Source organism: Parasteatoda tepidariorum, chromosome X1 (assembly GCF_043381705.1).
Source record: "Parasteatoda tepidariorum isolate YZ-2023 chromosome X1, CAS_Ptep_4.0, whole genome shotgun sequence".
NCBI lineage: Eukaryota > Metazoa > Arthropoda > Arachnida > Araneae > Theridiidae > Parasteatoda > Parasteatoda tepidariorum.
Window position 1 is genome coordinate 3,336,689 of NC_092214.1, and position 15,073 is coordinate 3,351,761.

A 15,073-nucleotide genomic window follows, 5' to 3' on the forward strand; every position below is an offset into this window, starting at 1 on the left:
TACCGTAAAGTGCTCGACTTCGCGTGCAGGTCGTCGGGCTACTGAAGCGGGGGGGGGCACCCCCTCTGCAGGTGATCAAAATTGTGACAGCATGTCTTCGGATCATCCTCAGGGATGTTTCCCAGACCGTCGCCCATGGCCCATTGTTCAGCTCTAGTGCGACGTAAACGAACTGCAACTACAGCAATTATTTTTAAAAAAATATTTCTATTAGGGAATCACAGCGAAGGATTTCTGTTCTTAGATTATTAAATTGATTAAAAGATCCGTATTTTCCTATTAGTGTTTTTGAAAGACGGTGGCCATCCAAGTACAAAATAGAAGGTTATAAAAATAAGAAATCATAAGAATAGTTAGAAGGATGGATAAATATAGGATTTTCTCATGCGTTATATGATCTAGCTTTGATTTTTTTACATTTACAATATACTCTCTTTCGTCATTACAGCGCCTCTTCCTTTCTAACCATCGATGCATATTTTTTATTTATAGACACAATTTCATTAGAACTAAAAAGTTCATTTCAATATAGTTTGTCTCGTTCAATATGAAATCACGCTAGAAAATTCTTTACTCAAATAATATATGGACTATAAAATTCTCATTTTATTTGCGCTCTTCGCGAAGCGTTCACACACAAAAATGTTCTCACAAAGCACTTCTAAAATTACAATCTCCAAACTCGTATAGATGGAGCTCAAACACAATTTGATTTAGAAAAAGTTTGGAAGAAATTATTTAAACCATTATTTACTTTTTTTTATAAATACTTAGTAAATGTAAAACACCTTTTTTTTAAAAAAAAAACTACATTCTCTAACATTATTGTGATAAAATATTTCTAGCGGTATCGAGCAAAATCTCATTTGAAGTAATAAATAAAATTTATATTTCCTAGCATAACATTTTTAATTTAATACAACCTTTACAATATTATTTTAGATTCTCTATTAATTTTTTCATTCAAAATTATGACAGTATTATTTTACAGTCAACAGATTTTGAAAGATATTTAAATAGTTAACAGTTACTAGATTTTTGATACGCATGTTTGTTTTTATGTATTTTTAGCGTCGTTCAAATAGCTTTTCATCAGTTTAAGCTGCAATAAGATTAGATTTTAAGAAACTTAAAATCTGAGAAACGCGCAGTTTTAAATTACTTACTCAAAACCAGAAATCGCTCTTTTTATTGTTTTAGAATTTTGAGGAAAAATTCATGAATGTTCTGAAAATTATCTAACGTTATTTCTCCTACTCCAATAAAACCATTATTTTTTACCTCTTTTGAAAGGCGCTGTCTACTAATACAATCATCCAAAGTTTATTAACTACAAAAAATATCGAAAAAAAGATTAATCTAGAATCCAAGAAGATATAGGCCTCTTTAGATTTGAAGAGTGTTTAATAACAGAAATATATAACACTTTCACCCTCTTTCTCGGAGGTGAAAGTATTATAAATATCTATTTAATGCAAATAAGCTCACAAAAAAGTGGATGAAAATTTCCTTAAATGTGTTTTGAATACTAATTGTAAATGTGTATACTATTTCATATTTTAATAGAAAAGAATTTAGTCGTTGACTTGCTTGTTTTAATTTATAAAGTAATACTGTGTGGAAAGATTCTGCCAAAAATCATTGTGCTTTATGGTCTCACATAGCTGAACAGGTATATATATATATATATATATATATATATATATATATACNTCTCTATGGAAAAAAAATTTTGAGTCAAGTTTTGATACTTTATATTAAAAAATAGTATATTACTTACTTTGAATTTCAGAAACAAAGAAATATTTAATATTTTAATTATAGTTATTAAGCGTGTGATCTGCTCCTGTAGCGAGCGTGACAATCCACACTTGCAGCATCGTTTTAAATTAAACGCAAATGTAATTTCAGCAAACTATTTAGCAAATTTATGTTAAAATAATATAATGGAAAATATGTAAATGACAACATTAATTATGTTGTTAGCATATCTTTTCTTTTTTATTTATCTTTTTTTTAAATTATATGTGATTTCTTATTTCTTATTTAATTTTAAAAAAATATTAAAATAATTTTTAGCAATTGCGTTTTAAGTATACGTGCTTACGTATACGTTATTTTAAATAAAAACAAAATTAAGAGTAGAGTATATTTTTACTTAGATTAAATAAAAGAAAGAATAAGAATTATTGAAATTGTTACTGAATGTTTATAAAGTTAACATGAAATATAGATTCGGAGTTTGAAATTAAACAAAATTTAACGATTAACTTTTTTCTAATTTTGAATCATTTCATTAAAAATATTTTCAGTTTGTTAAATTTACATTTTAGGACTTCTAGAGCTTAATTTCATGCATTTATACATTCATTTCGTTCTCAGAAGAAGGAATGACACAAAACGCTCATGAAATCCTGGGGAAAGACAAAGCAAATGTTCTAAATTTGCAGCGAAAAGTAATCCTACACTGACTTCATAGGCAAGGTACTCCATGTTTTGATAGTTCCTCGGTATATGTAAGAAATTCAGATGCTTTCAATGACGTGACTGATATCTAAGGGGATGGTCTTCCTCTTTACTGTATTTTTATAACAAATGGGTAAATTCCTGATGATAATTCTATAATTAGAATATACAATTCATACTTACTTATGAAGTATGATTACCACGTTAGTGTGAAGTATTGTGAAAGTATAATGGCATGTAAGTGCCTTTTTAGGCATGTTTGTAAAAGACATGACAGAATTTATGTAAAAATAGAAAATTTGAGTTAACGCACTATTATTAATGAAATAGATCATTATGTTGACACACATTATGTTGACACACGACACACTGCATTGGCCCCGACAACAGTTTATCAATATCCAAGAAAGTCGCGAATCAGATGCATAACAATCAAAAAATTGTGTTACTCAACCTATGGCTTCTTTTAAAAGTTGAATTCTGATAATCTAGAAGCAAGATAATGCAGGTATATTTCAATTCTCAAACATCATGTCTGAATACAATCTGATCATAAATGGAAAAGAAACGCCAACGGGAAGATGATAAACTTATTGTACGTTTGTAAGCAGTTTCTTCTAATGATTGTGAAAGTTTTTTCCTTAAGTTTTTGCTTTAATACGTTTCTGGACCATGTTCTTTAACCAATATCCGAACTGTTAATGGTGAAGAATTTATCACTTTCTGAGAAGCTGCTTATTATCGAAGTTATAGAGAAAAGGATAACAAAGTTGAGGGAATTATAGAAGAATTTTGTTATTACTTGTTATTATACATAATTAGATACGGCTAAAGAAGTAAAAGTATCGTATTACTATTAGTATCGTAACCATGGCTTGCTACTATTTGAAAATATCTCCAATATATGTACGCCTCGATCGTAATAGTTATTTCATGGCCAATGATGCTTATTTTACGGACTGTTCCTATATTTGCTACATTATAAAATTTCGTGTGATTCGTAAGTTAAGGTTTAAAAAATTTTTACGAACATCTTCTGAAATCTCTGCTGCCGGAGTAAGTCCGTATTTTCACATGGATTTTTTTGCTGTTTTAATTTCACTTTCTGGCAAATTTCACTCTATATTTCAAACAATGTAAGCAAACAATAATTTTCAAAAACTATTATGAAATTAGTGAGCCGTAAAGGATAAGTGCTTAAGGTAATGAACTCTCATTGTGAAGGACTAGGGTTCGACCCCCAGAGGCGGCTTGAAGCCCACCCAGCTTCAGATCGATGGGAACTAGCTTGCCTGGTAAGTAAGGCATACAAGAGAGCAATGCTGAGCACAATGTCAGGAAATTGTGGATCCTTAATAATCTATGGCCCACAATGTTCCGTTGCGGAAACGCTTTTTATTATGAAATTCGTATATTGCCGCACCGTTATTTGCTTAAATAACGTTGCATGCTTCAAGACAATTCCCAGAACTATTAGTACATAAAATTCTAATGACAAGAATTTTTTTTTCCGTTTCGGGTGGAAGATTCAAAGATTATTACAGACAAAAACAAAAAGAACCATATAGGGAATAATAGAGAAGCGGCTATAGTGATAGACTATGAATCCGAGTCTATCCGATGTAGTGATAAACTATGAATCCCCTGGAATGTTTTTTTTTTTTGATCGATTAATAACTGGTTTGATTCCAAAAGCTGCTGCACTGCGTAGTCCTTAAAAGAAATTTAAGAAAGAAAAAGAAAAACAATTAATGCAGGAAAAAGCAATAAAAAGCAATAAAAATGAAAGATATGTGCGTTGGCAAGACAGTACTTCATCAGGGGACACACTGCCTGACAACACACAGGAGCCTTTCAGTTGTCAGTGGAAAAACCATAACTGACAGTGCCCCGAGGCCCCATAATGGATAGACAAATAAGAGAAAATCATTATAAGAATTGAAATGCACAGAAAAATAATGAGCCAGCAAACACAACTTAAAAGTACATATAGTGAGACTTAAAAATGATACGCCAACTTATAAATAAAAATAGTTGCAGTTACAGTTTGAATAATCAAATCAAAATAAAATATAAATTGCCAAATCAGTGAGAAAATATTATAAATAAATCAAGTGCTGACCCCTATTTGAAAATCTTGAAAAAGGAAACCAAAAAGATAGATATTCAATGAGCAAAATTTTTTTAAAAAATGCTGCCATTTGCTTTGGAAAATAAATCCTAAATTTCATCGCATAGGCCTATTTATGTGGGCTTCAATATCGGCCAAACTATTTAAATGTATTTAAAATATTTCGAATTAAAACATCATAATTATAGTAACTAAAAGGAAAATTATTATTCTTTAAGGTAATCCTGAAAATTCCTATAGCTGAAAGAAAATCTGTTTTATTATTACAAATAAATTTAAACCTAAGAATTTGACTAATCACAATATACTTAAAAATCCTAAAGTACAAGTTGGAATTAAAATATGTTAAACTAGTTACATTAAATTTAAAATCCCTTATTTTATCGTATAATCCAATGAAACTTTTTTTGTTAAGAATTTTAATCTTAAGATCTAAAAAATATGCACAATTATCTTCTGTATTTGTCTTAATTAAATTTAGTTCTTTAGGATAAATATCATTAATTAAATCAAAATCATTGCAATCAAAAATAATTAAATCATCAATAAATCTAAACTAAATTACGAAATTATGTTGTAAAAATTTATGTTCACAATAATGTAAGAAAATATTAGCAAAATTACTTGAATAAAAATTACCCATTGAAATACCTTTAATTTGTCTGTAAAAACAAATACCATTAAAAAGATAATTTTCGAAAATGTTTTCATTACATAAATCCAATCCTCCTTATTAAGGTCTTTATTAATTAAATAATTATCAAAAATTTCTAAACAAATATTTGTGTGGTATATTGGTAAATTTTTGCGTGGTATATTTTCAAAATCACATGTAGGAATATTATTGATATTATTGTTATTTAAATGTTTAATAAAGTCTTGGTTGTTATTAGTAATAAAATGCTTATCCTTTGAAATAATCTTATTTAAAATAATGTTTAAATAACTAAAAAATCTTTTACGAAAAGCAGAATTATAACAGCCAGTACTGCAAGTTACAAATCTAAATTTAACTAGTGTTTTGTGGAACTTAATTGTAGGAAATAAATAAGGGTAATTAAAACTATTGAGTTTTAATCCTATTTTCTTCGAAAAAGTCAAAATTCTGTTATCAATTTCTTTTTTAGAATTAATAATTTTGACAAAAGTATTATTGTTTTCATATTCTTTACTTATTAAATGTTTAAAAATTATTTTTGCACATAAAGCAAAAAATTATTAGAGTTATTAGAGGCTTTATCAACGACACAAATAATAAAATTATAGCTCAATTCCTTAATATATTTAATAAAATCAGAATTCAAATAAAAACCCTGGTATTTTACATTTATTGTTTAAAAAATTCTATTTGAAATCATACAGTACATAAAATTTCCATTCACTAAATCCCTCTAAAGGCCAATTGAATTTTCTTGAACATTTCGCACAAAAACAATCTAAATCCTTACTGATTGAAGCAAGAATAAAACTTAAGTAACATTATTTGCATTTTTTTTTTTTTTTTAGACNTTTTTTTTTTTTTTTTTTTTTTTTTTTTAGTCTTAACTTAGTCCAAGTCCCATGAGAAATCTTAAATCTTTATTATTAATTAGGTTAAGGTCACCAGTGACAATGTGCTTAAAATCATTATTAACAAAATCTTTAAAATGCTCTTGTTCGCACAAACAAATATCCTCCAAATCTTTTAAATTTTTACAATAGAAATTATAATTACAAATTCTTTTCTTTAAAGTCTTACAATATCTGAAACAAAGAGAAACCCAGATCTTCTCTTTAATTGGGAAATATTCGGAAAGTTTATTAACAGTCATAGGTAGCAAACCCCTTTCAAAATCTTTATCAAGAAAATTAATAACACACAATTCTTTTTTTAATTTTTGAAACATTTAATAAATCAAAATTGTTGATTGCAAGTTTAAACTTAATAAGATCTAAAACAATATATTTAAATTCAGGGGTAGAAAATTTTATAATTTTTAATTGTTCTTTAATCATCCATTTTAACTATAAATGAAACTCCTAATCTTTTTAATGTTAAAATCATTGGCATCCAATAAGCAGAAAATTTTGAAAACTACCAAAATAAATTTATTTTTAATTTCACCTTTACGTTTACCCCTTGCATCCTTTCAGTTTGCAGGAAATATTATTATTAAAAATTCTCAATTTATTATAAATGCACACACTATTTAAATCTAGGTTACCTTCTCCATTTAATTTACAAAAGGTTTAAAGTTTACGCCCATAGGGGTTTAAAGTTTTTAATTTACAAATAAAAATATTTTCATAATCTAATCTTAAATTTAAATCCTCAATTTATTTAGGAATAAGTATATTAATATCTTTGAAAGAATGTTTTTGAAAATGAACCACTTTAATATCAGAATTATCATGTTTAGGAAAGTTTTTAATGACTGATCTGTGACTATTAATTCGTTTATTTAACTCAGTACCTGTTTGTTCAATATATTTAAGTGATCACGTTTTGCATTCTATAAAATAAATAATATTTTTCTGTTTGCAAAAAATAAATTTGATGGAATCTGAAATTTGGTTAGAATGGGCTGTGGGACAAGTTAGACAATTCCTACTGATTTGGCAATTTATATTTTATTTTGATTTGGTTATTCTAACAGTAACTGTAACTATTTTTATTTATAAGTTGGCATATCATTTTTAAGTCTCACTGTGTGTACTTTTAAGTTGTGTTTGCCGGCTCATTATTTTTCTGTGCTTTTCAATTCTTATAATGATTTTCTCTTATTTGTCTATCCATTATGGGGCCTCGGGGCACTGTCAGTTATGGTTTTTCCACTGAAAACTGAAAGGCTCCTGTGTGTTGTCAGGCAGTGTGTCCCCTGATGAAGTACTGTCTTGTCACATATCTTTCATTTTTATTGCTTTTTATTGCTTTTTCCTGCATTAATTGTTTTTTTTTTCTTTCATAAATTTCTTTTAAGGACTACGCAGTGCAGCAGCTTTCGGAATCAAACCAGTTATTAATCGATCAAAAAAAAAAGAAAAAAAGAGTTTATCATGAGAATAAAAATGTAACATAATTTAGAAATGTAAATAAACACAACAGTTTTCTTGAAAAAAATCGCAAGTTTCACTGGTGCTTCCTTGTTGCATCAATATTAAATCTATCAAGTATTTACAGTACATCAATGATTAACAGCAGCCAGCATGACGATGATTAAAAAGCCCGCAATTTTTTTAATTATCCGAAAATAAAAAAAAATAAAAAATGTCAGCAAAAAAAGTAGGGAAACATTTAAAAAAATCACAAATCCAAGCAGTTAGTTCAGTATAATAAAATATAAAATCTCAAATGCTTAAAATCGAAATAAAATGCTAAATTTTAATAAGAAAATTATAATAAAAATTTATAATAAATATTAGATATGTTCAAAATTTTGTTTAGTAAATTAGGAATTACTAGGAACTCCATCCCCTGCTCGCCAACGCTCGTCGAACCATGGAACTGCTTTTGCGGTTCCTTTCGAATTGCTTAGCTCGCTCATTGGATATTGGATACGTTCATTAGTCATTGGATACGTTACTTCCGTCTAGCTTTGTTTACTTTTTAAAAACTAAAGTTTAGAATAAATATTTGTGTACAAATATATATTTCTCTGTGCAAATGGTGAAGTCTATTGTGGTCCAGCATTTCGGTCTGTTGATATTGTTCTCCGCATATGCCGTACTAACATAATTTAAACAAAATTTAACTTTCAATAAAACATAATTTAAATTAAAACAACTACTCAGAAGAAGTTTCCTCGACCGCGTACTTATAAGTGGTTTATATGTTATTTATATGTGGTTTATATACCACTTCGTTTAATTTTTTTAAAAATTTTCTTTTTGAAATTTTTTCTTTGTTTTATTTTTTAAAAATCTCATTGATTTTATAACCACGTACATGTATATAATATAGATTGTCCGCACTATTCCCCGGTATGTAATTATTTTGATGTTCGATAATTTTATTTCAAATTAGTTTACTATTTAAAAGTTTTCAATTGTTGTGAATAGAAGCCAGCTTTAAAGTCCGAAAAATTTTCCTACTATCAAAGAAACTGAGAATTGTTTCTCATACCTAAAAGAGGATCTTCAGAACGACGAAAAGGGAGGCAAGGATATGTCAACACTCATCCAATGGGAGGACCTTTATAAAACTTAACCACGCCCATTAAGGTGGTGCCTCTTTTTACACACAGCACCTATTTAGTTCAAGGCGGTTACTTCATTTCTCAATTAATTTAAGAAAAAAAAAAAAGGTAGGGAGTTTTTCTCCCCAAGAGAGGGAATTTTATTTTGTTGTTACGGGTATCAGTTTCGGGCTGAGACTACTGCCCCAACCAGTTTGCTTCGGCCGCTCATTCAATGCAGGCAGCCAAAAGAAAATTAATTTTTGAGCAAAGTAAATCAACGAAAGGGATTATGTTAAGAAATTAATTTTTGGAAATGGATACCCAAACAGATTGTTCACGAAGTCCAAGTCCTGCGTTAAAAAATGTGGATACCAAGAGTGAAATATTAATGGGACCCACTAAAAGAGAAACATCGGAATTAATCTCGAATTTCTCGGTAGCTTCTCTACTCTCAGATTCTAAGACAAACTCACCAAGACCTACTCTTTGGAGTCCTACTGAATTTTATTTGGGTCATACTACAGGACATGATGCCAATTTTAGACCCAAACTAAAAACTGCAGACGACATATCCGGACCAGAATTTTTTTTAATGGATCGAATTTTGGATGACCGCCGTTTCATGACTCCACATCACTCAAGACTACCACAACCTAATGTATGGTCTTCTCACTTGACAACCGGTCAAAGGGCTCTTGTACAACCACAGTGGAATTCTGCTATTGCTCTGCAAGCTGCAAATGGACAAGGTATTTTTATATTTCTTTTACCAAAGACTCTTGAAGGATATTATTTTTATTTAGAAGAAATTAAATTCAAGTGCGATAAAATAGTTTATATAAAAAAATCGATAAAATAAACGTAATTAATTTCCTTAGCAATTTTTAGTTATGGTAAAAAAATTATTTATTTTAATTAGTAACATATTTTGCACATTGTAGGATATTTTTTATCGTCTTCACATTTTAATAATGAAACAAAATCCTCTAAATTCAAATAATAACATATTTGAAAGGTTATTTGAATCGAATTCCTTACCATTAAAAACTCAAGGGTAAATACTATTATATTTTACAATGATAATCACTTCATGAAAGCAGTAGTAAAATTGTACCAAATGTTGTCCAATCTATACCGTAAAATTACCATACTATACCGTAATAACATTTCTGGTTAAAAAAAAGAAAAAAAAAAAAAGAAATTTTAAAAAAAATTTAAAAACATAATTTAGGTTAATAAAACTAAAATATACGGTATTTAAAAAATTTATTCGGTAATCTTTTCATTTATATGGTAATTGTTTACCAGAAATTCTTAATTTCCAAATTTAGTAAAAAATATTTTTTTATATTATCAAAATTTAGTATAAAACTCATTTAGTAAAAAATACAAAACTGAGAAGTATTAATAATGGTTTATAATAAATAGTTTTTATGCCAAGCTCTAAGGCATCATGATAAAATTACTAAATTTTACCACATTTACCAAATTTCCTCACACATAATAAAACTATGCTTCATTGCTAATTCTACCAAAATCATTAAAAATTACCGAGCTTTTTAGTGTTCCTATAAAGCAAGGTTACTTTTATCATATTTTGGTAGTTTTGTCCGCACTTTTTACTGAGTGAAGTTGTGGAATTATTTATAGCTAATTTTGTGGTTACTAATTTACATCGGTATAAACTGTTGGCTTCTTTTGAGTCAAACATTGGATTATAAGTTTGAATAACTTTTCTGTAATTGGCGATTCAAAAACGTGGATTTAAATATTTTGTATTAAAAAAGATAAAATTAATATAGTGGGCAACATTTGGTACAATTTTATTACTTAAAAACTGAATTTGACTTAATTGGTCAGAGTTTTTAGCTACAAAAAGTTTTATGAAAGGAGAGTATAAGGGCTGTAATTTTGTTTTCTTTTGCAAATTTAAGCATTTATTTTCGTAAGTAAAAAAAAAAAAAAACAATTAAGTAAAAAGATTTATAAGACACAGTCAGCCCATTCTTCTCAGCTTCTTAAATTCAAGAAATTAAAATAGTTACTCATACTATAAGAAATAGGAAAGGAATTTTAAAAAAAAATAAGTAAATAATGCTTACATAAACAATTGGGTAAAAAAGTTCTCTGAGGGACTTTTTGTTTTCCCTTTAAAATGGAAAAATATATATTTCTAAAATTAATGTTGTGGAAAGAGGAATTAAAGAATATCTATTTAAAGATACTCAATATTAATAATTCTGGAGTTGATTTGGTTTGAGACACCACAACATTGCATTTATGAATGATTTAAAAGATTATCTGTTGTTGCACGAAAGTAGAATGAAAATGCATTGTTCGTTTGTTTTTTCTGACACTTTCTAGACTGTCTTTCAGAAAAATTTTATGGCCCAGATAAGTCTATGTTCTCACTAAGCTTCTATATTTGCCGATTATAAATTTATTCATACCTATTCCAAATAGAATAACATTATTTGTTAAAAAAAACTTTGTTATTATCCATGCTAATATGCCTAAAATATGTACGAATTGGAATCTGTTTATTTATTAATTTTTTTATTTAAAAACCATCTTAATGCGACTATATATTAAAGAATCATTTATACATTTTTAAGGGCAAAAATGAAAATCAACGGAAATTTAACTGAAAATTAAACAAAATAATTGAAGTTAATAGTAAAAATAAAAATTTTTAATAATGTCATAAAACTATTAATTTTCCATTTAATATTATTGACATAATAATCAATAAAGGTAGTAAAAATTAAAATTTAATGGCCTTTAATTCACATCCTTAGAGGAACTAATCTATACAGCTATTTCCATATATCTATACAGCTATTTCCTATATTTTGGTATATTTGAATTCCTCTTTAGAGTCTTACATAAAGTGTCTCGCATCCAGGCTAAATATTTAAGTACTTTAAAAATAAATAAATAAAATCGGGAGGAAAAAAGAACAGTGTAACTGAAAAAATATGATTAAAACTGATTATGACACAAACGATTGTATTGATTTCGAATGAACAGAGACTAACACAACATAGAAAAGCCAATAATTATTTGTTCTGTTTAAAGAATATCTGATTCACTGAATAGAGAACAAGAAAACTTATGAGATTCACTCATTTTCTCTGATTTATTTCATTCTTTTCAGAATTAGATTTTAATAAATCTTTTAATATTTTTTATCGATACTAAACTATTTTATTTGTGAAATTCAAAAAGTTTTGTTTGTCATTTTCCATACAATACGAATCAACTAATTGCGAAAATCATAACATAAATATTCCTTTGTTATGTTTGCAAAAAGTGTGCTTTTACTTCCTAATACCGTAAATGAAAACTTTCATTTACATTTTTAAAGCATCAAAATAGTTTTAAATAGCTTTTATTTTTACTACCAAAAAATTTATTTGCATAATAAGAATAAAATAGTTCTTCAAAAAAGTTTTTTTTAGATTATTTTTAAATAACAAATTTTATATAGTGTGCCCCAAAGTATCATTTTTCTATGAAATGTTTCGTAAATAAAGTAAGTTCTTCTCATCTGTTCTTATTCGTTTTTAACATAAAAATTTTCACAAAAAGTTTACTTCAATGTAATTTATTTTTATAAATATTTCAAAAACTTGTTCTCCGTTCAATTTTTAAATTATTCGAAACTATATTACTGCATAATTTTACTGATTGTAAACTGCTTTGAGTTTCTTAAAGGAACATTATTTGAATAAAGACATATTTTGTACCTAATCATAATTTAACGCAATTTTAGTCGTTTTATTATTACATAGTTTTTTTTTCAATTAAATAATTTTTTTAAAAAACTTTCTTGCTCTTTTTTCTAAAAAAAAAAAATTCCGGCCAAACTATTAGATGCAGTTACCCGCGTTTCTCTGAAAAAAATTGGAGGGAACTTCGTTAAAAGGCTCCCCGATTTATGTTTCGAAAGGATTTCGTTTAAAGGAACTGTATTTTTAAGTGTAAAAATTTATTTTACTTCAAAAATCATTTCATGATACTCCGCTTTTTGTTTGTAACATTTTTCAAAACATTAGTTTAAATAATTCTTCATTGTATTAAAAGTACTGTAAGAAACAGCTTTACAACATATGTTATAAATTCTAGAGTCAGTGAAACCTTCTTTAGTACTCAATTAAGATAGGTGGTCCTGATGATTTTTAACATATCTAAAATCATGTTATCTTCATATATACTATATAATTCTTATGTATCACAGAATAAAATAAGTAAAATTTTTTTAACATGTCTTTAAAATTTGATTCCGAAAATACTCCACATATTTTTAAAAATAAGGTAAATTGCACAATTAATTACAATTTGTTTATAAAAATTAAAACAATTAGTTTTAAATATTACATATTTTTATAGTGATGCATCCCAACATTAGAGCATATATGCAATTAGAAAGCATTGCATTTATTGTAGTTTCATTTTTCTTCTATTATTTTACAAACTTCTTCGGTACAAATGTCATATGTTTGGTTCATCTTATGGTCAATTCATAAGTAGGTTAGTCTTTAATATCATTTCACAAATCTTGCAAAATTTTTATGCGTAATATAATAATATAGAAAAGTTTTTAAAAAATTTCAGTTAACTTATGAAGGGTTTTCTATAATATTCCTAAATAAGTTTGACAGCTGTCAACATACAAGATAGGCAGGTTACAAAGCATTTTTATCACATGGGATCAATTCGGTTCTTTACTGATAATATGGTTCAATTTTGAGCCATGATAAGATTAAACGATATTCTGTCCTTCTGCAATTGCGCAAATTTTTAGTGACAAAAAATGGTTTTCAGAATATAAATTGAGGAAATAAAATAATTTGTGATATTTTATTTACTACTCTGCACTGAAGAACTATGCTTTTCACTGTATATTGATCAAAAGGTGTTTTTCAAATGACTTTTTATTTATTTGAAGAAATTTCATTCCATTCCTCCTACACTTCATAAAAAGCGTGATTACAAAAATTGATTTCATAAGAAACTTCTCAAATACCTCCTTGAAATAATTGCATTCAAATTAATATTTTATTTCCATAAAAAAATTCAATAAAAAAAATTTATTTGATTTATTCTAATTATTACATAAAAATTATGCATTGCACATCGTAGTATATTTTTATAGCTTCAAATCATAAAACAAATTCTATTAAAATCAAATATATATATATATATATATATATATAGACTNTATATATATATATGGCTGCTAGACGGAGCAGCCGGCCTTACATTAACTAAATGGTAGATCACTGCGTGCAGACATGTCCTGAGAAATTGAAATGTTATGTAACTATGGACTGTTATTTTTTTGTTATTAAATTTGTTATGCTTAGATTTATCAAATTTAGCAATAACTTTGAGGGTCCACCCCACGATCAGATAAATACAGAGCTGGATAATTTTTAAAAGATCGAGTAATGGCGTAACGAAGCCATCAGTGTCGCTATTGAGTTACGAGGAAGTGAAACAACCAGAAAGTGAAAGTTTACTGCCCTCTTGGATGAAAAAAACTATAAGTTTGCCAGATTCATCCGTTAGAATCAGTTACTAGAATCATATACTAGAATTAGTTGCCAGTATCAGAAACAACAACCATCATTGGAGTAGCAATTGATGGAATCATAAATCGATGGAATTGCATCATTGGAGTAGTGATTAAAGGAATTGCGTTACTGGAGTAGCAATTGATGGGATGCTAGTTTGCTGACTTATTTTTGGACTTTTTGTTGGGAGTAGCGAAGTTTCTGGAAGGTCAAACTATGAGATTCAGTTTACATTAGAGTTTACCTGAAAACCACTGAAAGAGAGTGGCATATTGGACCTAACTTAACTTACCGAAACTAAGTGTGTGGGCCACACATTCGATAAAAATCCTTTTTGAGCTCTGAATTTTATAATATAGTCAATTTTCATTGATTAATCTTGAAAATAACCAACATTAACATTATGAACAAGCTGAGTTATAAGCAGTACAAGGAAGAAACCTCAACGTACCTTTAAGACTTTCTTTTTAAAAAACTTTGGATGTAAATTATGAAAACTAATCTCAATTAAAATGCAAATAACATCATGCAGAAGCTAACACTTGTCAGTTGTAATTGATAGATAGAAAAGATCATCATGGAAATATTTGACAAATGTTTTAACATGCACAATGTAGATTTATTTTTTTTCATAGAGAATTTGATCCAATTTTAGCCTTTAAATATAATTAATCAACATTAAAGTTATTAAATGTTGATTGACTATGTTTGAAAATAGCTTAAATGACGAACGTGTTAAG

General features: G+C 27.6%; 1 protein-coding gene across 1 annotated transcript in view; it reads left to right on the forward strand.

The window, feature by feature from the left end:
* The first annotated feature begins 8,855 nt into the window (after positions 1 to 8,855).
* LOC107451624 (uncharacterized) overlaps positions 8,856 to 15,073 on the forward strand; it is a 51,777-nt gene continuing 45,559 nt past the window's right edge. The window contains exon 1 of the mRNA XM_016067781.4: positions 8,856 to 9,503. Coding sequence (XP_015923267.1) covers positions 9,068 to 9,503 — 436 coding nt within the window. The 5' untranslated portion in view covers positions 8,856 to 9,067. The remainder of the gene's footprint in view (positions 9,504 to 15,073) is intronic.